At 37.6% G+C, this 23,855-nt stretch overlaps 1 protein-coding gene across 2 annotated transcripts; it reads right to left on the bottom strand.

The window, feature by feature from the left end:
- Positions 1–665: 665 nt before the first annotated feature.
- Positions 666–22,114, bottom strand: LOC106164153 (uncharacterized). 2 transcript variants are annotated; one of them, XM_087017531.1, is made up of 19 exons: positions 21,757–22,114; positions 13,949–14,051; positions 13,269–13,299; positions 12,226–12,342; positions 11,838–11,973; positions 11,469–11,600; positions 10,995–11,136; positions 10,638–10,677; positions 10,311–10,369; positions 7,405–7,589; positions 6,792–7,043; positions 6,461–6,522; positions 6,060–6,098; positions 5,644–5,755; positions 5,188–5,349; positions 4,802–4,855; positions 4,491–4,602; positions 4,175–4,264; positions 666–1,787 (listed from the first exon to the last, which is right to left on the bottom strand). In XM_087017531.1, the coding sequence occupies exons 1-19, from the start codon at positions 21,793–21,795 to the stop codon at positions 1,249–1,251; spliced, it is 2,406 nt and encodes an 801-aa protein (XP_086873657.1). In that variant the 5' UTR covers positions 21,796–22,114; the 3' UTR covers positions 666–1,248. The 2 variants fall into 2 exon arrangements, with proteins under 2 accessions (XP_086873657.1, XP_086873658.1); XM_087017532.1 differs by lacking the exon at positions 21,757–22,114 and adding an exon at positions 16,648–16,863.
- Positions 22,115–23,855: the final 1,741 nt, after the last annotated feature.

Here is a 23,855-nt window from a genome sequence, read left to right as displayed (position 1 = left end):
TTATTAACATTTTTGGTAAAAAATTAACAGAAGAAAACCAACAGAATAAGAAAAAAGTCACTGCTCGTCACATTTGTCAACAAAGAGGACAGTTTACATGTGTAAATGGTTACGATCATTGACTTGTCACCTTAGGTAGTATATCATCATGTTAGATACAGGTGCATGTGTCACGCATCATGGGTCTACGGCTGCCAGTCCATGCACAAACCAAGTGTACCATTCCTTGAAACTCACACCTGACCAAAGGTACATGTAGGCCAGGCCACCCTCTTGTGGGTCAAATTGCCTAGGCGCGGAGAGGAGGGAGGTTGGGGGTCCAAAGAACCACCATTATTTGAATCAAAATATGACCCAGGTTCTAGACATGCCAAAGTTTTCTAATTGGGCCAATTAAGAGGGGGAGGTCCACTTTTTTAGAAAAAGAGCCCCTTCGAAATTGCTGGCTGCTGACGTAAATCAAATCATGATATGCTTTTTCCCCATCAGGGAAAAACAAACTTTTGTGATGTGTGCATGTGCATGATCATGTCTGAAGATACCAAGGGTGATTAGATTTGTGCAGTATAGTTCGATTTTGAAGATAAAAATTGTGAAAATCAATATGAGATGACAAAAGAGAAATCACTCATACAATGTATGTGGAAAATAACGACAATAAGTAATAAAAAATAAAATGTTTTATTTACAACAGAAATTACATAAATATTAAAATAAACCCACACCAAAGCACAATCTAATTAAAAATTTTAAATATGTACGCATAGTTTTCCCACTTATTCCAGCTGCTGAATGTAAAAAAAATCGTAAAACATTCTGAGCACTCGACCTGCGAAAGGCTCAGACCAACATGGCGGGAAGCTATCCAAAGTCTAAAAATCTGATTAAAATATATAAGATGAATGCAAAGTATCACCCAAATTATGATAAACTATATGAAAGGCCTTTGAGGTAAATAATTATCATGGAATATTTTCATATCACAGATGTTCGGGTTCACAATGGCGCAGTGCTGGACGCACACATGGTTAAAAATGCATCATACTTATAAAAGAAATTTTCAACGATTTCAAATCGAGGACTTTATGGTTCATTGTAATATACACACATTCCTTGACACACTCACCAGAAATTTAATCTTGGTAATAAATTATAAATGTTCTACATTAAAAAATAAAATACAAGGATACCTGAATCAAATGTTTTGGAAGAATATATTTCCACTTTGAAGTTCATCAATAATTTGATTTATTGCTTTTGGTTCAAGACGAGCCATTGTGTTCTGTAAGCCTCGTACGCCAGGTCCCGGGTTGTCATGGGCATCGGTCGTTTTTTATCCTTTTTAACTTTATCCACTTTTTCTTTTGACCCCTTCAATGCTGGTAATTTCACAGCCTTTCCATTACTTGATGGGTGTTTTGTGGCGCCACCTAGCATATGTACACTCTCATTGGAATGATACATCCCAGGATGCCCTGTGCGTGAGAGGTCGCCATAGGAACCGTGAAACTTTGCTCTGTTCAGAAGATGCCGAGAAAGATATCCAGCCCCAGAACTCTCAGCGGTATAAGTTGGAAGTTTCCTGGCGTAGTGGACCCGATTTTGTGGTGGTAAGTTGCTCATTGGTGGTAAAAGACGTTTCGCCTTTTTGTCTGTAACTGGTTTACCACTGCGAGACAAACTTCCGTATTTTAGCGGAGAACCTATGACGTCATCATCGGTGAAATCATTAGATTCAACTCCACTGTCGGTGCCAGAGGCTTCGTCAAGTGATTCAACACTGCCAGCTGAAATGAAAAGCACAAAATGTTAGGTTTTTCATGTTATGCATGTTATATATCATGACGTGTTCATTTTTGTATCTTAATTCATTGTATGTCTGTATGCTTAGTTGGAAGGGAGGACAATTTAATGCCTTAATTTAATAAAACTAAGTTTACAAACAATTTTTTCATTTACTAATTTGTCCTGATTTGACATTACATTTGAAAAAAGTTAATCAATTCCTTTTTCTATGATTGTGTTAGAGGATTTCTTGAAAGGTACTGTGTATCTTCCTTTAGTATCGAGTTCTACAGGAGGGGTGAACCATGGGGATACGAGAGTGCGCTTTAGAAATCATACGTTCACTTTTTCTTGAATAAAGCACTTAATTTCAACAAGTGGAATTTCAGTCTGATATATTGTGACCGTGAACATTTCGTGCCGCGAGTGAGGACTGTGAACAGCGAAGAGCCCATTCCAGTTCCAACAACTTTCCAGTAAACCTTGGAGTTTCTCGAAAAATGTCCCTTTCCCTCCCCGGGTTGATTATACAAATATCCAGACTTAGACCGCATTCACATCGAGTTGAGCCATGGATCTACAAAGTCACGAACTAAATATGGCGGACGTACATGAAAGAAAAACCGCCTAATCATTTAATAGTCTCTCCGCCTCTCACACGTCTCCCCACGCGTCGTCCCTGTGGGGGTACATTCATTAAATCTCGGGTCCATTGGGACAACACATCTAATTTGCTGTACAAGTAAAGAGGCCAAAGAAGAGACCTCTTCAACATGGTGTAGCTGACGTTACTAATTTCTCTTGCTTATACTAATCACTCTCGAAAGCTAAAACAGATTTAGTTAAGGACTACTGATAGGTGGTGACGATTACCAATTTGAACAGAGTGAAAGAAAGAACGATTTTCAAGGAGAAATCTTTTAGTTTTCACACACAGAAACGGTTAAAGCTTGTGGGGGGAGGGGTGTGTGTGTGCTGCTCATCAGAATTGTGATTTGCTGATTCAAGTGCGGGTACGTGAGCGTAGCCTGAAAGCTCAAGGTGGTAAAATATGGCGTTTTCCTAAGGCCTCGCGTTTACCTTCGGAGGCGCGTGCAGAGTGAGGGAAGGAAAGGAGGGGGGGGGGGATAAAGTCCCTACTGACCTTTAAGGCTCTGTTCTCACAACTTTTAGATCGATCTATCACCGCGGGGAGTCTCACTAGATTACTGTCAGATAATCCCCCTTAAGTGTCCGTCCCCGCCTACTACAAGCTTTAAGGGGTAATTAACTTTCGTGTCCGCCCGGCTGACAGCTATTTAGCGTGAACCCCCAGGGAGTTAGGTCGATCCAATGTAGGTCGATCTAATCTATGAGAATGGGGTGTAAGAAGGACTTACTTCAGCCACAGATAGGGAAAGGGCTGTAACATTAAAAACCGCCAGTACAGCAGTGAGTGAAATAAAGTCACAAATGACTGTACCAACATCTTCTGCAAAATGTCATGTGTCTTGTGGTGTAAATGTGTGTCATTAAAACCACAACACGGCAAAACGATCGATTTAAAGAAATACATGCATTTGGAAAGAGAAAATGTTTGCACAAATGGTTGGTATTCTAGGTGACTCTCAAGTGAAAAGGCGAATATACATCAAACATGAAGTTTCACATTTGTGTAGTCATACCTACCCTATTCTAGAAAGGGTAATTTCGCTAATGAAACGGAAAAAATGGGGACCAAATTAAGAGAGTAACACAAGGCGAAGGAGGCTGACTTATCATAGAAAGTTTAGATAAGAAAACCAACTGGGAAAGATGGTTTAAATTTTCCGGTAAGAGCTGTGCAAAGGTTGCACAAAATTAAATGTTTATACATTTGAGGTAAACTTGAGTCTATGGAAGTGCCCCCCCCCCCCCCCCATACATGTGTCAATTCACGTGTATTCAATAACAGTTTTGACTTTGGAGATATTTCACTAAAGTTAACTAGATTTGATAGAAACCTTAAACCTGTTGGGAAGCTTTTTTTGTAAGAGTTTTTCTGTTTCCCTTTACGTTTAGTATAAAAGATATTATAGTGTCTTTATTGTATCTGACTAATAAGACTCATTTATATATTTTCTGGACTTAAGTCTTTAACAACAAATATACCAATGTTTGACGTTTTGTGATCGTGAATAATTGTGACTAATGTAAGCCCCTTTCCCGGTAACATCGACTCCTGCATAAACGGAAGCCCGAATAATTCTTAAATAGAATTGTCTATTTTTTTTGCAAATTTATCTCCAAAGAATACGTTATTTATACTTCTGTAAAGGTATTGATAAAAAAAAAACATATCTCCTTTTCGCATTTTTATTCTACGCCGTTCTTGTTCCTGTAAGTAAGGTTATTACGCTTGTGTACTTACAGTCTATATCCAGCAAGTTGTCCATGGAGTAGCTCTTAGGAAAGAACGGGAGGTTCTCCGCCATAGCATCAACTGTTTTAACGTGGAGATCTGAAAAACATATTAAGCGTCTGCAAAAACCATCGATATCGTTCACTAAAATGAAATACGGTATACATTTTAAGCACTATTTTGCCTCATTTGTGTAACGAAAATTTTTTTTATAAAAATCCATGTTTCTTACTGATGAATATATTTCAAACGAAATAAAATTGTTGTAGGCCTACACAATGTTAATGTATTTTTGCCATAGTGAGGTGCGGTACTCGAAACCCACCTTTGTCCATCTTCATAAGCAATTTCTTGGCTAGTTTCGGTTCCAGAAACCAGACCAGGTGTTTCTCACCAGCACCAAGCTGAACGTCAGGATCGGTTTCGCATCTGATTACCTACAATTAAGATATTATAAACAAATATAAGCTTCCTATGGTAAAATACAAAGCAATATATATGTGATGGAAAAGAAAAATCAAACGGGAAAATTGAGGATCTTCATATATGCAAGTTCCTTACACTCGTATTTAAAATTTTGTATTTTTTCTAATCAATATTAAAACCGATACGATGTTAGAAAACAGTAGTACTCACGCCGCATAAACGGGTTGCATTGGAATACAGCTTGTCCGCTTTCTTTAAGATTTCCTAGTAACGAAATATATAACTAAAAATTACCAAACAAACAATAAAAAACACTACAAACATATTATAAAGTAAAAACAGCGCAGTGGAATTTTATTAAATTAATTTATATTTCTGAGACATATATTGCTACCGTTACATTGTTTTATGTTTGAAATTGATAATATTTTGTATTTATCATAGTCCAGTAATTCAGAATTCCTAAATAAGAAAACTTTTATATGGGAGGGGAGAAAGGGAGCAAAATATTCAAGAGCGTCAGTATTAATATATGAAAATGAATTTTAGCTATATGTGTATCTCCTTCAGACAAAAAAGATAAAAATAACACAAACCTTATAATGTTCTTTCGTTGCTCTCATTGGCGAGCCGCGTGAGGAATTCGGCGTCTTGTGGACCTTTAAACCCGCCATGACGTACTCAATGTCGTACAGGCTCTGCATGTTGTACTGGTGCAGCCGGTGTTTCCACGTGCCGGTTTTCGAATCGAACTGGTACTAAATATTACAAGTAATCTGTTGTAGTTATGACACAAGGAGTTCTAAGGTTGTAATTATACAAATAATAATATTTTCAATGGTGTCATGCGCGCTTCCGATTCTGTATCATTAACATGCCAATTAGTTAATTGGGTTGGTTTTTAAATGTATTGCCAAGTACAAATCCTTTCTGAAACTGCACAGCAAATTGTGTGCGTGTAAAATTAAAGTGAATATAAATTTACTAAAAAAATTTGATTTTAGGATATCGGGTGAATGTTTGACCTCATTCTGAGCCGACGTTGAACTTACCAATGGCATAATTCTCCATCCTTTGGAAGCCACTTGATTCACGGCCTCCAAAACGAAATCGATCGTGTCATCATCGTAGAAATATGGAAGATTTAACCTGGCGAAGCCCGGCCTGCAAGTAAACCAAATAAAGAAATGCTAAATGGTTACAGCAAGGCAACTATTTTGGACATGATTTCCGTTTCTTTTATGTGCAATTTTAAACGTCATTAAAAAGACTGGAAAATATCAGCTTTATGTTCATTTTCCATTTTCACGTCACTGGAAAAGTATCGAAGCGTTTACTGTTACATACAAGGATGCAAATGTACAGGTAAACGCTGAGGTGAAGGTCAAAACGATATTGTGTTTGCTGAGACACTGATAATATTGTGTTCACCGAGACATTGAAGAGGAATAACTAATACAACGCTTACTTCATTACTTCTTGTGGTTCTTTCTTCTGTCCATCTGAGCTACAAAAAAGAGTGAATGTTTCAATTAGATTAATGAGAAAAAAGGCGTAACTTCACGTGAATTTCATAGATTGTTTTTCCATTCGCGTTCATCATACAAAACAAATAATAAATATGAAATTACTTGATGATTAACTACTTCCACTCATATAAAACAAAGACAAATGTAATTGTTTTAAACGAACAATAAAATCCTTCTTTATAGTGCGAGCAGAAAAATTGTAAAACTGACTTTATCCCCACTTTTCATCTAATCGACTCATTATGCACAAACTAGATATTTAAACACTTGTGGGAACCGACAAAAACTACATCACGCTGACAGCCTCCTTTTGAGAAAAAGGACAATTCCATCTACTTACTCAGAATGTTCTAAAAACGTTATAAATCTCTGGGCCATTTCCTCGTCCATTTGTAAAAGATCCTAATAGAAAAAGAAATACAGGTCAGTAGCAAAAAACAATAATACCCAAGTAAAACGTAGACAAGGAAATTGTTAATTTGTATGGTCCGCTAATCTTAATATACGTAGGCCTATTAATATATGGTCGAAAGTGGATAAGTTACAGCGGTCAATAACGTCAAAGCTCCATCAAAAGTGCAATTACAAAATCATAATTAAATAAGCTTTTGATTCAAATTAATGTTCAAAATGTATTTGAAAAAACATTACTGTCGTGCTTATTTACTTACTTGAGCGTATGGTCCAGCGCATGCGCACCCCCCTCTTGTCTGAATCCCATACATGTCATTCAGAAGCATGGAGACGAAGTTGTGATGAAGAAACTTTCCGCTCTCTGGGTTTATAACCAGGAATGAGAGGATTGGAACGCGAAGAACATCTTTACTGCCCAGTAGCAAGATGTTTGAATTCTTTTCCCAAGCTTTGTAGGCTCTTTTACACAACTCAGCCTCTTTGTGCTCAATAAAATCAGTTCCGATAGCCTGTATGGTGTAAAAAAATAACACAATGAAATATTTAAGTGAACAGATGCCACTAGCACATAAAAATTAGTCTGCAAGAATAATCATTAGAATTCATTTTAAAAATAATATTAACCTTTATATTGGTGGGACATTTTAATGTCTTTGTTAAAATTACGTCTTTATATATATAAAAAAGAGGTAACAGGATAAACGAAGAAAGAAAAAAAAGAAGGAAGGAAGGAAGGAAGTAGAGTAACAAAAACAAAGACCGATTTTAAAAGTACACGATAAAATAAAATTTCCGGAAACTTCATAGTCACTTTTAAAAAGCTGACTTTTAGTCACTAGTACATTCAAGTTATCGAGCAGAATGACTCACCTCCTTAAGCTGAAATACCATCCCGCACCTGATCGACTCCACAATGGCGGGCGTTCCACCTTCCTCTCGTTCCTCGATGTCAGTCAAATACGTGTGCGTCTCTCGTGTCACGAACAGCACTGTGCCCCCGCCGCAGTTGTGGGGAATCTGGTTTCTGAACAGCCACTTTTTGGCTATCAGCAATCCTGCAACAAATATAGAATCCGATTTTAAAAATCTTTACTGTATAACTATATAAAACGCCCCTTACTTTTTTAAATCTTGGCTATTGTTATCTTATGCACAAAGTGGTTTGAGGAGACTGGGTTTGTTGACATTAAAATGACACCGTAATAGATAAAAAAAACTTTAAACGTTTGAAAAGAAAATAAATATGTATATATCTAATGAGAGTGTACGTCAGATAAGAGATGACCATTTTTATGAGGGCAGATGGCCCGGCATATCACACGATGTATCGAAAATAATTTGTGTAATATGATAAAGGACTGTTTTTTTTTTTTTTTTGCAAAATAATTCAAATGAAAAACGATAATGCCCAAGACGACGCTGAGTGAATAAAAGGAGAGAGAGAGAGAAAGAGAGAGAGAAAGTCGGGAGGGAGTGGGAAGGGAGAACATGGATTTTCCATTAAGCCCAAAACATCCATCTTCCGTCACTTATAACCTGTGTGTACCAAACCATTTTCTCGTTGCAACTACTAAATATCTTACATATCTAATATTTGAAATTGCAACAACACAAATATGGAATATATATTTAAGAAATAGAGATCTACGGGTATTTTATAAAGCTCAATATTCTTCTTCTGGTTTTATACAATTAATACTTTACATATAATCCGAAAGAAAAATTAAAAAATTTAAAGTTTTATCAGTAATGCAAAAGTGGAAAATTTGTTTTTAGTACAACTAACCATACAAAAATACAGTTATGCGAGATTCGATCGTGACAGCGGAACGAGAAGAGTGAAATACGAGTCATTCCGCAATATTAACTGGAAAACAACTTGACACGCCATCTACAAACGCAACATCAAAATGACATTAGCTCCATAAATTAAACGCATTGTGGTTACGAAATCCTGCTACGACCTGACATTATAGAGCGCGCAGCTTCAGGTCGACAATAACATTCCAAGGGCGTTTAGTAAAATATGAAAGAAAGCAGGGAGAACATAAAAAGCGTGGGGGAACATGACGCATGCGCACCTGCACATTCTAGACTTATTGAATTCCTGCTGTCACAAAGTTGGTAATACGAGTCTATCCGGAGACTTCGGAAGAACATTGTCCGGTGGAAATTTAAGCTGAGCTTTTACCACGTTTTATAGACCAACATCTTGTAAAAAGACCAATATCCACCATAATAACCCTCAGTAAAATCGGCCACTTGCCACTATGCGCCTCTCTACGCCCGACTTCTCCTCCTTTATACTGGGATGACACCCTTACGTAAACATAAATTGCTCTGGCTAACTTTTACAAGTAAACATAAATTGCAATCTTATAACGGCATTCATTTACTAAGTAAGGGGAAACGTAACATTTTTTCCAGTTAATGACTTACGTTAGGGTGATTTAAAGAGTAGGAGAGTTGGAGAATGAATGAATGAATATTAGTGGGTCATTGTTTGACTATATCTACAAAATTCTAAAACAGGGATAATACACTACTAGATTAAAATACTCGTTAAACGTTTTAACGTTTTAAGAAACCAAAATACATTAAAGTCTTTTAAAGTCACTTATTTATTAATATTCATACTATTTTCACCGCTGCCGGTGGCAACGTCGTTCTGATACGAGCATCTAATGAATGCAGTGCTCCTAATACCAATCAAGTCAGCAAAAGAAGTAACATATGCCTGTTATTCGAAGATTCCTTGATCCATTATGGATTGTTACTTGTATTTTTAAAAATAGCAATCAACCCCCCCCCCCCAAAAAAAAAAAAAAAAAAAAAAAAAAAAAAAAAAAAAAGATAATGAAAAAAGAATAGTCAACGAAAAAAGTGATAGGCCTTTTTTTAATCCAAGAAAACTGAGAAATCGTGTCAAAAAAACAGTTGTGCTTAAAGTTGGTATGCTATTTTGCTGCCTTGTTTGAACTATTTTAATAGGTTATCAAAAACAAGTTTACCATATTAACTGACGCAGTGACCTGTTTGCGTTTATTAACAACAGTAAACAACAACATAAAAGGCATCCATCTTGTGCCTTTTACTCAACAAGGAGGGGGAAGTGTTCTGTTGATCAAATTCAAATGAAAACTGATAGTAGAGTTGTTTCTGGGTGACAGGTCGAAAATTAAACTTCCTTATTGATAACAGCTCGACGTCTGACAAGGCTCTAATGTCACGGAATATTGGTTTCCCGAAATATTGTGACTGGGAGCTTCCCTTACGAGAAAAACTCTGCGGGAGTCTAAAGCTTGGAATAATACAACCCAAAATTTACTTTGAAGTCATTATATATTAGATGTAGTCCAAGCAAAGAAATAATTAACTTTAATTGCATTCTCAGCCCAGATATGCGGGGGTGAAAGGGGGGGGGACCTCCCTATTGGCCGAAAAGGGCCGCTCTGATTCAAAATTTGACCTATAGTTTATGCCAATTCTCAAGTCGGGTTAACTATAAGCATAAAGGTCCATATCTTCAGAAAAAGAACGCCGCTATGATATTGCTGGTTACAGGCTCTAGGTAAAATATCCATAGACAGTAAAGTTGGCGAAGTTGCAGGGGGCTAGGAATGGCGGGGGGGGGGGGGGGGTAAAGTAGTGTTTGGGGGTTGGGGGTAGAGGGGGTTGGGGGTTGGGATGGGGGTAGAGGACTTTGCCTCGCGTAAAGCTTCGTCGTAACACGCCAATTCTTAATTGCAATTCTAGGAAGAAATCCAGTCACTTACCTGGGCATCCTACACCTCCCACGAACTTATGTGGAGAGCAGAATACAGCGTCCTTGTACCTGTAAGACATGAAAAGGTTGTCTGACTGCTGGCAGTTTTAGAATGTTAAATGTCATAGACAAGGATGTGTTTGTTACCACGGACATGTTACACATATTGATATTTAGAAATATTTATTTTCTGATAATTTCTTTAAATCATGTTTCATAATTTGTTTTTTAATGATTTATGTAAGACTGATAGACGTTAAGAATTGTATTACGAAAAAAGCTAAATATGTGTAAAACATGAATATATTTTTTAGTTTTTAAAATGAGGGAAACTTACCCTGCTGCCGTTGGGTTCATGTCTATCTTCAGATATGGAGCTAAAAAAGAAAATACAGTGAGCATAAGAGTACAATATAAAGGCATATGGTAGAATAGTTTCAATATACAAATTAAAGCAAGAGAGAGCGAGAGAGAGAGAGAGAGAGAGGACAGGTGGGGAAGCATGTCACCTCGATATTCAGATAAGGAGTTGTAACAGGATATAATGCAAATTTGATTAAACTATGAGTTTTGTTGCCCAGAAAGTTAAGTGGATGGACCGAAAGTGAGAGATAGGAGGCTAGGGGGCAGAACAAGGCGGCATTCAAGTCGGGAGTAAGAGAGAGAGAGGGGGGGTTGGGGGGGGGGGACCTACCTCCTGCGGCGTAATCCCAGAACGACAAGGCACCATATTCGTGTAACTTCTCTGCCACGGCTACAGTGTCGGTCAAAATTCCTGTCACGTTACTAGATGCAGAGAACGCTGCAATCATGTTGTACCGTTTGGCTTTGTATTCCTGTGAAAAATGTGACGTCAGTGCTGATTAAGGCAAAAGTTTCCCAATTAGACGGGTGCTGCATAAGCGGTGTAATGCCACCTCTTATCATTTAGTATTATAATCATTAACTTTACTACCCTTAACGTAAGGCCAACCGGGTTGTTCGTTGATTTCAATAATAACCAGGACATCTAAATAAACGTGCAACAGAAATTTTGCACTACCTATTGTAGCCATCGTGCGGGCATCCCCTTTCAGGTTGTACAAGTTAAAATCAAATTCTAAATGGCTGACGGGAGTAAATATGACACGCTAACAGAAACCTTCAATTATACTCTTCCAATTCTCACCTTGAGTAAGCTTGTTAAGTAGTTCACATCTATTAGGCCGTCTTTGTCTTCCCTTATTCTTTCTACCTTCAACCCGTTCTCCTTCCATGGCAATATGTTGGAGTGATGCTCGTACGGGCCAACGAATACCACCTTTAATTTCATTAGAAAAAAATTGAATAAAATGTCTTTTTTGCGTTATCAATTATTTTTTATTCTGTTCGCTTGTGTGATTGTGCGTAAGCACGTGTGCGCGTAAGCAGGTACACATGAATATGTATGTCTATAATATATGGCAGAGAGAGTTAGTTTAAATAGTGCAATATGTGAATCGCATTGGCTAAAAACAGAGATATCCTATTTATGTGGCATATCTAGCAGATATCTTACCGTATTTGTCTCGTCGAAGTCTTGTGAATGTAACCCCAAGACATTAAGAAGTTTATGTACTGCGCCCGTCGTCCCGCTTCCAACAAATATCACCACGTCATCCTCGGAGGCGTTGACACATTTCTTTATGATGTCCCTTCAAGCAAATACACATAAGTATTAAGAATAATAGTAAGTAATGTTATAATATAATTTCTTGTTTATGTAAAAGTTTTAACTGTACATTGATGTAGTTGAAATATTAACATTGTTCAAATTTATTGTTTGATTATTTTTTTCGGCCAGTTTTCATGTCACTTGGCGTGTAGTAGCAAAATGGTAAAGGTGATTTAAAAAGTGTTTTATGAGCGTGCGTTTGAATTCGTGAGTGCCTGTAATGTGAACTCACCTTGCGCTATTTCTAAACTTGGTAGTTTGCAAGGAGACGATAGAGGTGGTGGTGTGTGTGTTCCCGTAGGTCGGATATACATAGTCCGTGATGTAATCTTCGATGAACCGCAGAGGTCTGAAAAAAAAAAAAAACGTTCGAAAACACCGTTAGGTCGAAACATGGATTGACGAATTGTTAAGACCAAAATGACGACTTCGGCATTTTAGCAGTAAAATTTTGACACTCAAAATTATGCTTTAATATTCGCTGTTTGTCCATAATAAACATTTAAGGTATTTAATCTATCAGTGTTTGAAGAAAGGGCTAATAAGGCGCGCAGATGTTGGATGGGGGGGGGGGGGGGTCCATGATATGAGGGTACTTGATACAGGTACTATGCCATTTCTCATGATGGGTCAACATACGGGTTAAAAACGTCAGTTTTTCATCCCTTCCTTAGAGATTGCAAACTACACGACTATAAAGATACGATGTACGCGGATGCCTGGGATAGGCAGAGTTGATAATTCGTATCTTACCTCGTAATTCAAATTGAAGTGCCATCGTAATTGATCGGACTTTTAAATTAACATATCTCTGGGACATCACCGCTTTAAATTATTCACCTTACAAGTCCACCAAGCGTCGGTCTTCCAACTAACGGGGCTATTGTTAATTGAAGCCGTAAATTACTACATGACACTGAAAGGTGATGCGGCACTGTCGTATACAGCGTCGTCAGCTTAGTGCTCATTCCCGTGAAAATTATCGGTCTACGTAGATCGACCCAACTCCGCAGGAATTCTCGCTGAATGCAATCAGATTAACAGACTAACACGTCTCCTCCAAACGTTAAGTAGAATACAGAAAAGCTTGTGAGTATACGAGTACGTTCAGAAAAAGAGGAGGCGTGTCAATCCGTTAATTTGATTGCATTCAGCCAGTGTCCCCGCGGAGTTGAATCGTAGAATATAGTTTCATTTGAGATGAGCCCTACACTGGTTGAAGTGCGTTTATTGTGTCGGTGTTTGTAGTTGCTATGGATGAGGAGTAGTACTTACTTGCCAGAGGCTGTGTAGTCGCAGTACGTGACTGAAATAATAATAATAATAATAATAATAATAATAATAATAATAATAATAATTCGTACTTAATTACATAAGAAAGTAAACACCAAATAATGACAAAAACAAATTCTGATTTAATGTGCCTGGTAGTGAACAGTATTTGATATTGTTTGAAGTTTTCACTCTTCTTCTTGTATCTATTTTCTCACTTATCAATTTCTTTGCACGTGTCCGAACTGAATCGAAGTAGCCGCAACTTGTGAAAGCAAGAATATATCATGATCAGTTTCAGGCATATATAATAAAGACAGAGCGTGCCATGAGTCAACTTAATAAACTGAATAAGTGATAGATGAAGTGACAATAATGACAATGGGGATGTGACTGACCGGATCTCACCTTGAACTACTTATTATAAGGACACATGAAGTGTATTATTTGCTGTGTACACTAGTCGCTAGTCAGAGTCAACATTCTGATAATCCGGGAACAGCAGAGAAAAGTCACGGCGATTGAGACGCCGTCTCGGCTTTGCCACACGTACAAATTGTAAAGTGCATAATGCCCAAGTTGTGCTCGGCCTACCCTTTTCAGCATAATGTTCCCCATAGGTAGTAAAGATAATTAGGTGCCCAAAATTGTTATTTAAAAGTATCGAAATCAAAACAAGGTACCTGGTCGGGTTCCAAAGGGCCCTTCAAAACTGACGTCGTTTCCAATCACATTTTCTTTGACGTAGTTGATGAGTGCTTCTCCTCTTCTGTCCTCAAGTCCATACTGAAGTAATAGAAAAAAATGTACATATAAAATAAATGAATAAATAAATATGATAAAAAAGCGCTACATTTGAAACATTTGTGAGGGGGCGTGGTGGGATAGGACGGGAATTCCTCAAGGGACACGTAGACCCAAATGAATTTATATTTTCAATCAGTCACTCGGCTAACCGGAAAGTTGTAGGTGACTGTTGAATTTCTTAGTTTTTCCCACGAACGGCGAAGCATCGCTTACAAGGTAGTGTTCGCCTCCGGTGCGGAGACGGGGGTATGATTCACTGGTCGGATCCAGTCCCAGCCCATCGTAAATATCGCACCTAATATCTCTGATCAGGTCAAAACAGGGTCAAATGGAATTTCGGTATCTAAGCATGAAAGCGTCTGTATGATAACAGGAAAGGTAGTCCTGGAAAGGGATGAATATAGCATCTGCCGACACTCATCTTCATGTTCTCAAAACCTCTGTGTTGTCATTGCTGTGATATACATTAAGAAAAGATAAGTCGAAGATAAGTGCGCCAGTCGTTTAAATTATGAGAGTTTTATGACACGGTAATGCTAATGTAGCCTCCTTGCACTTTCATTCGACCTTGATAGCACTGAAGGACAAGGGGTGCAAATAAGGGAAAGCCCACATCAACCATCTTAAAAAAAAATTTTTTTTAAATGCCTTCGAATTTGTAAACACGTCGATTAACTTCTGTAATCTCGTGTAGACAGCCATTTAGTTAATCGTAGTATACTAATGAAAAAATAAATGATTATTAGGAAGAGATAAAAAGAAAAAAAAACAAAAAATGGTATGATAATTTAATAAAATGCCCCATCGATAGCATCGTTCGCATTAAGTTTGGCATAATGAAAGACGTATAAACGCATAACTCTCCGGACTGTTTGGTAATTTGCGCATATTTTAATATGTTAAAACATCAAAATGTCATGGACCGTTTATTATGAAACAGTTAAATTCTCATTAAACTGAAATAGTCATTCCCATGCACATTATCGAGGGCATTATTTGTCACGGTGAAGGGTCCTTTTATGACAGTCTTACTCTTTTAGAAAGTCCATTAATTTTTTCCATTCTATATGGCAAAGGAAAGGGAAGTAAATAACGCTAATGTATTTACCTATACAAATTTAAGCAAGATGTATCTAAAACATGACCATTAGTTTTAATTGATGACTTCAATATGATAAATGGAATGCACAAAAGACGACTTTTCGATATTACCGATGAAATTCCAATTTAACCCAACGACATAAATACGCAGAATGAACTGTGGGAAAAGGAAAATAACTTGACATGTGTCGACCTCTGCGCGAGGGCTTAATATTAAATTTTTGATATTAAAAATAATAGTAATAGTTAATGATAATAATAATAATAATAAAACATATGCATATTAAAATATTTTACGTAGACTGATACTTCAACTTTTAAAATATTTTTCACAGGTAGACATTAGTTGCGGTACTTTATTATCCCGAGGCGTAAATCGCGTAATGCTAATGGAATGCAAGTTTCTTTTGCAACCTGACAAGTGCATTAAATTACCAGCGCTGATACACGTAGTTTGCTGACAGTTTGATAGTTCACCCTGTATGTTTTCGGAACGACACTTACTCGTTCTTCTGAAGGTCCCGTTTCAACAAATAGCCCAAGGCGAAAGCTAATCTTAACTTTCAGACAAAAAGTCGGGTCTTCTTGCACCCCATTTCCATAGATTAGATCGACCTACTTTAGATCGACCTAACTCCCTGGGGGTTCACGCTAAATAGCTGTCAGCCGGGCGGACACGAAAGTTAATTACCCCCTTAAAGCTTGTATTAGGCGGGACGGGCATTTAAGTCGGATTATCTGAAGGTAGTCTAGTGAGACTCCCCGCGGGGATAGATCGATCTAAAATCTATGGGAATAGAGCCCAAGTGGACTCACTAATAGCAATAGTGTGCCAAGTAAATGGTGATTTTAGGCCTGTGTTACCAAATGTTAGAAGTGACTACCGCTGTTACGTAGAATGAACGCCATTAGGTTCTGGTAGGCCTCTACATATTTATCCTGACTTGATAAGAACTAAAATATCGGTACTAAAAGTGAAGAAAAGCTGTCAACTCAAGCAACCTGAGTCATTTTTGAAACATGGCCCGTATCACGTTAAAACGCACCTACATATACTTTGTCGATTTAGGGCCTTTTTCCAAGCTTTGATGCTGGCTTATTGAAAAAAAGGCAGACGAGACGAAGAAAAGAAAACCCTTAAGGCAAATTAAGGGCAGGAATTTATATGGAAAAATTATCTGTAGTATGATGCAACATAGGTAAACGTATGGAAAATTTTAAATCATTTAAATCGTCAACGAGAAATTGTAGGTCAACGAATGACCCCTTCGCCTGCGGTCAAATCAGGCAAAAATGGAGAAGCTTACGATCTTCTACTTATACACCACAGAAGTTCCCGCAATTTTCACCGACTATCTCTCGTTTTCGGCCAAAATATCCCCAACTCTATGCAAAATATCTATATCAACAACGCATTATTGGCCGTTCACCAAGAAGACAGAACAATTTAAAGAAATCATTTGTTAGTCCTTACCTCTTTCATCTGGTGGAGAGCCACCTGTCCCATTGGTATTTTAAAACGATCTTTAAAAAAATTAGAAAAATATTTTTCTGAACTCCTGTGAAATGCAAATAACTTAAAATTCTCTTAAATTGGTTTATCAAAATTGTCTTCGTGTCTTTTCTTTATGCGTCTATTGTCTCTGATTCTTAATGCAGGCCCTGTTCTTCGTCTGACCTTGACAAGCGCTGAAGTTATCTCCTACCAGCTATACGTTTATTTAAATGTGCCGGTTTTATAAATAGCTTGCGGTATCACTGGAAATCAACGCGATACCATCGTTCACGTCAGATATGTATGCGGAAGAGTACGTTAAGCAGTAAACAAGGGGCGTAATACTATTCCTTATTGGGTTACCCGCAACCTTGGGTCACTGACACTCCTAAACAAGTGCGGTCTAATCGGCGCTTAACTACAGTGTTATTTTTTAAATTCTATTGCGAAATGTGTTTTTAAAATAGATAATAAGATGTGAAATGAGTAAATAAATAAAGATAACTAGTGCTATCAAAATAACAACAGAATCATAGACGCACAGTATGCTCGGATGACAGATGTGAATGTGTAAAGGTCGTTCCGTTAAAGTCCATATTCTTTTGATGGCGGATGGGACGCGCTGTTACCAGGATCCTTATTTCCAAGGGACAGAGTTAGTCACCGAAATTACTGTTACTTCTAAGGAAAACGACGGAACGATGATTCAAGGGCAGTAATTAGTATTTTGTATGCTTAGGCCATATCATATGACTCAATAATGCTTCGGCAAACATTTAAAGATAAATTCAATAATTAACATTTTTGCCTGCTTTGGCCGCAGGCGAAGGGGTCATTCGTTGACCTACAATTTCTCGCTGACGATTTTTAAATTTAAAAATGATTTCAAATTTTCCATACGTGTACCTATGTTGACCAGACATTTTTATTGAAATGTGCTCTATAAGTAGTACCGTTTCACCCATATATACATTTATATGTATATTTACATGCTCATTTGGTTAACTATTTATTTTGCTATTCCTCTTTTTTTTTTATCTATTTGAATAGCTGTTCACCCACTTAATTATTTCTCAATTTATTTTTCCATTTATCTAAATGCTCAATCATATACTTATTTACGCATCTGCATATCTATCTACGTTTGCTGTCTGGGGCATTGTTCATAAAAAGATGAACAGATGTCTTAAGTAGGTAATAAAAACAGTTCACAGCATGTTTAAAATGGCGGAATATGACCACATTTGTAATATCAAATGACTATTCCCCCCCCCCCCCTCCCCCCCAAGAAAATGTATTGATGTTTAGATTTGTCATACCATTTGGGTACATCGACATGACAAGTGAGTTAGACCCTATGTTTATATTTAAATAAAACAGGTGTCATAGTACATATGTTTGCACAGCAAGTAACCCGGAATAAACAGTTGCATAATGAAAATGTGACTTTCAACATGGTGATCGATCATTCAGCCGTTCAAGTTGGAAAATTTACGAAAGAAAAACCAATAAATAAAAAAGAAAAAAATGTCTTTTTGATGATGTCTGATCTCTTATTGATAGCACAGTCACTTCTCTATTACATATGGGATGTGTACTCCCCCCCCTCTTCTTGGACGCTCTAAAACCATAGGCTGTATAGGTATGCAGTAACCTTGTTGGGAGAGAGAGAAAGAGAGAGAGAGAGAGGGGGGGGGGGGGTGAGGAAGGCAAGGGCATCAGAGTGAGGTATTGCTAACATTGCACTGTATTATTAGGCCTACACGAAATAAGGTTTTCTCGGTCGACCTGATCAGGGTCTTTTCAAGGGCGAGTTCTTTTCAACAGGAACGACCAAACAAAGCAAACAATGGAGGCACTAGTGCACTAAGGGCACATAGTAGCGTTATGCAGAGGTCGCTTTTTTTTTTCAATCATTTTGTATAGTGTCTTTGCATACGAATTTACCAGCGGCTTTGCGTGTGCGGATTCGGAAAGGAAATTGTTCGCAAAAGATCAGAACAGGGCACATATGTAGATATGATTTTCATGTGTCATTCTCGAACCATAGTATTTTGTCTCCATGGATACACAGGTATATCGACAGGTACTACTATGAACTCTTAATCACATGCGTCCACGGGATCTTACCTAAAATTGCTGTCATTGAATGATTGATAATATTTTTCCGCTGCCAAAGCAACTCGTCAATCTTTATAATGTTATTATATAAATTAAAATCAGCTCTCTTTCAATATTTTAATTCATCCATGAGTAAGTAGTCTTTAAGCTGGATGGATTACAAGAATTGGGGAAACGTATGAACGTCATTTTCAGTTTGAATGCGGGATGGGGCACATTAATATAAAGACCCAGGGTGAATAGATACATGCATCAGACTCAAGTATGCCTGCATATTACTATTTTTTTGCATACATAGACAAACAGGCAGGGTCAGACCAAACGACAGAAAATATACGAACCACAGGTTGCTGACATAGGGCTATAACTTGGCATATGCATATTATTCAACTCCTTATTTCATAAAAAATTAAAAATATTATGAATTAGATCAGATTTGATTAAATTTAGGAGCACTATGTGTAGTGGCTCTTCGCAGGACATTTGATAAAAGGGCGTGTGACTGCGCGTTATCAACGTCGACACAATTGAGAGCAATTTATACTATCTCCCCAATAATTTATATATATGTCTTCATCAACGGGTCATTATTCCCTTGTGAAATGAAGGGCTAGTCAACGTCAATATCTAACTATAAATAAAATATCATAATCGGTGTCAAGCGTACACTGGGCGAGATAAATTACCGTCATTTCACACCCGTTAAAAATCATTTGTTGGTTTGTTTGTTTATTTTGTTATCGCCGAGTTACTGAACACCTTTGGAGAAAGAAAACAGTTATTTGTGCAGTGAGTCAAGGGGGTCAGTCACCTTTCTGCGAAGACATGAAGGAAAGAGCGCCTACGTTGACGCTCGTAGGTGTGGCAAGTTACAGAAAACATGGCAAAGTCAAATTTTCCAAGCTGAGACGCAAATTCTGACAAAACGGTGCAATACCAAGACGTAGGACCTTTCTGGTATAGTAAAAGAAAGTTTATGAGGAGACTATCTCGATATCATTAAAACCGCATCGTTCATAATTAGATAAGCGAATTTTATAACAGGATTATCATGTTTTTCGTGACATCTCATTCATAATTCAAGCACTAAGTACCGCACTTGTTACATTTAATTATTTAGATACACGGTTCAGATACCTACGGCTATGATCCAGTATCCTAGATTCGCATTTTCACTAAATATACTAAAGATGCTCTTCTAGGTAAGAACCTTTCTGCGAGCTCTCAGATTTATCAAGCTAGATTCACCCTGAAGAACAAATATAGTCTACCTGTACTTTCATCTATTACGATGGTTTTATCTGGGCACAGCCCGGAACTAACAGTATCTTGATTTAACATGGATTTACCTTCGCCAAAGATCATTTGTAATTTGTTTATTTTAATTAAAAAAGACTCAGAATGTTCGAGTCGCTCCACATCGCGAAGTTAATTGAACATTTTCGTTTAAGCCAAGGACGCGATAAGAGGAGAAAGGCCATCGATATCAGGATTAATCAGAGCTGTTTGATTACGGAACGTTCGAGTCGTCCCACACCGGGAAGTTTAAACCAGTAGTTGGACATTCACCGATAAGCAAATTTTATGATCCTGTTTTTGCGTGTCAAAGTATGTTTTAATACGTGTATTTATGACCTAAATTGCTTTCTATGTTCATAAAATGAGTTGTTTTTTAAACTGATTATGTCAAGCTATAATTTTTCATAGTCTGGTATGCAGTCCAGACAGCGTCTCTAAAGGTGTGAAAACTCAGTAATGATCAAGCTATAGGAGAGATACAGGTACAGAGATACAACTTAAAGCGATTGCAACTGATTTTCGTCGCAAATTCTGATTAAGAAAAGAAAAGTATTAAAGATGCAGTGATATTTTGATATGGATAGCTTCGAAAAAATTGGCTAATTTTTCTCAGAGTGCAAAAATTTTACCTTTGCTATAAATTATTGGATTCTTTTTACTTTCAGCAACAGAAATGGTGGATGAGAAATTAAGCTTATAAATCAATTTTACAGGAATATTCTAAAATCTGCATGGCCGACATGCCTATATTTATAATTAAATAAGTATAAGTTAAACTGCATTTATTGAAAATAAAGGTAGTAAAAGTATAGTATTTTCGATGCTTTCATGTTTTTTTAAAATCTTACAGACTACCTTATCTTGAGTCACCGCCTATTTTTTCAAAAATCTATATCCAAATTCGGTCTAAGATTCTTTTGCGAAACCAGAGCCTGGTTATTAACAACCGAAAATGAGCCGTTCTGCTAGTCCTTTACATGATTTAGCACTCTCCGCGTGTTTACATATATGATATCACATTTTTCTAATCGTTTGCTTTGTCGATAGTACGCAATAACAAATAATGTTATATTCTCTTACCTGTTCAAAATGAGACATTAAAAAAATACCCCATTGCTCTAAGCAACACTGAGGAGGCTGCTCTCCTTTTTGTCGATATCTGACGTATGCAATGCGTTTAATCGTTTTGTTTAGCGTTTACAGTGATTATATTTTGTCCAGCGCAATTTTTGCACGTCGGAAAACTCTGGGAACTATGTGAAATAAAGGGGATTGTGCCCGAGGAAGATGTCCAACAGACTACCTGCGAAAGGGAATGACCCACTACCTGGAAGTTATAAGGTCCCCGAACAGCTTTGGCTTGTGTCGTAGTGGTCAATACTGCCTAGCTGAACTGTAACACTTATCAACTGAGAATACGCCCCGTAAGCGAAATATGGTATTAGTATAGTTTATACAACTCTAGACAATTTAGGTCTCTCAGTTCTTCTCCAGAATATATATTTAAAGGAGAATATATGCAAATATATACATACAAATATCAATAAATACAGCACATCCAGCTATTTATCTTCAGCTTAACGATAAATATTAAAAAAGATACCTGGGGATTAGGTTGTTTTAGATTTTAAAGATTATTAATTATGTAATGTTCTGAGGACTATTTACCTTCATTCCCTTCTTCTTTGCTTTCTTTTTGTTTTCCATTCCTTAGGTCGCTGTGAATCTGTATTTTTGACTCTCTGTCTAGTTCTCCGTTACCTGAATGGGGTCTGTTAGTAAAATGATGTTACACCGCCTATGTTTTCAAAAATCTATATCCAAATTCGGTCTAAGATTCTTTTGCGAGATTGTTTGCCCTCTTGTCTGTAAAATGATATCCCTTGGTATTATAAGAGCTTTTTTAAATCTTTCCTCAAACAGAATACGGGGGTAAAAAAACAGGTTTGTTTCGCAACGTTGTGCATTAGTGCGCACAGTTTACCATTTTGTGTGACAACTGCGGGTTTTGGCCTCAGGCGCGACCTTTTATAGCCGTCGCCATATATGGCGGAGAGCTAGCACGAGTTTCCGCCCAGTGACGCGCCTGATTAACCCCGACCCTCCATGCGCAACCGGACGTCGTATCAGTCAGCCTTGCTATCTTTTATTCATATACCGCATATCACAGGTATTTGTTATTTGTTCTGACGTTCAGCGACCTTTCTTTTTCTTTTGTGCAGGTCTTAAAGAACAAGTGGTACCCCACCTGTCTACATCTTTAAAAGCGCCTAGTGCCGGAAACAATATGCCTCGGGAGACCTATCTTATAAGATATCAGAATCTCTTAAAATTTTCTCTTCTTTACCAAATTCTTCATTTTTGTTTCAACCTTGTCCAAGATGGAGAAATTAGTTGTTCATTTGGATAATACGCGACTGCGATTAGTATTCTTATGTTGAAGATACAGAGAAAAAAATGTAAATTGGACCATTTCAATCATAAAAGACTCCACCCATGACTTTATCTGTATTCACCTTTAGTATTTGATTGGAGCCAGGGATTCGTGCAATTTTTATTTGCTCACAGGTCCCATATTTGAAAGCGATACCCTAATTTCTAATTTGCTCTCGTTTTTATCATATCAAAGGAAAGCCAGATAATTTCCGATAATTTTTGATGATATTGATGAAATTAAGCTTAACATTAAAATCTCGATGGATGCTTACATGCGTTTATCCCTTTATTTTCTTCCTCTTATACAAGAGTGACTTAATCATTTTTATTTACAAACCTACACAAACGTGCTTAAAGTAAATGTTGCGCCTTGGACAGTTATCGTTTAAAATACCAATACATTCCCTCATTAAGGCCCTAGGTCCTAAAAACCCACACCCCGGGGAAGGCACAACTACAACCAAAGGTGCTCGATGAATTTAGGAGGTTGGGAGGTGAACACGTATATTCTGTTTAAGAGGGTCATTCAAGTGAACACAGTTACATAGTGTTGCATGAGAGCACCTGACCTCCGAGGAGTCTTTTCACACCAGCGTCAGGGGCTTGCACGACAATACACGCTTTCGGAGGTTCCCTTTCACAGGATCCAACTGACAATACTGTATCGCGCGACGGGGGCTAAATGAAGCGTTATCAAAATCACTGGCCCAGAAGTTACACAGTTGTACGAAATTGTAAAAATTGTTTGTTGACACATTTGCCCTTTAAACGATTTTATTTCAAACAAAGAGACAGAGGTCTCAGGTAAGCCCAAGAACTAAGGTTTAAAAAATACCAGCTGTTTTAATTCATTAAAAGAACTGTCTTGAAAATAGGCTCGCCCCTTGGTGCCCGGCCGTTATTACCTGTTCGTGTGAGTTTTGTTTTGCAAACAGCAAAACCACAAAAGAGAATGAACAACCAATGCAAATAAGCAAATGATCAACACACAAAAACAGCGAAGCACAACAAGGTGTTTTAAGGCGTCTTTTTTCTAAAAAGCAGCATATGAAAATAGTCTGTTTTGTTGATTTGCGTAGACCCCGGAGCGTGCCCAATACGAACTTGCTCCACACCAATATCACGGAAAATGTTGAAAAGACAGGCACTAATAGGGCACGCACACGTAGCTATATCTACTTGGGGCTGTCAGAACAAGCTGATTCGGGAACTAACAAATCTGCGTGTCAAATATGGCCGTCCCTCTTAAAGCAATATCGCCAATCTCCAAATGGACACCCCGTCTCCACACGAGCCATCCCTGCAGGGGCCTTGCAATTAAACCTCGTAGC

This window comes from Lingula anatina, chromosome 7 (genome assembly GCF_051362555.1).
Source record: "Lingula anatina isolate TDL-2025a chromosome 7, LinAna3.0, whole genome shotgun sequence".
Classification (NCBI taxonomy): domain Eukaryota; kingdom Metazoa; phylum Brachiopoda; class Lingulata; order Lingulida; family Lingulidae; genus Lingula; species Lingula anatina.
The sequence above is the reverse complement of the archived record's forward strand: the minus strand, read 5'-3'. Positions and strand labels throughout refer to the sequence as shown.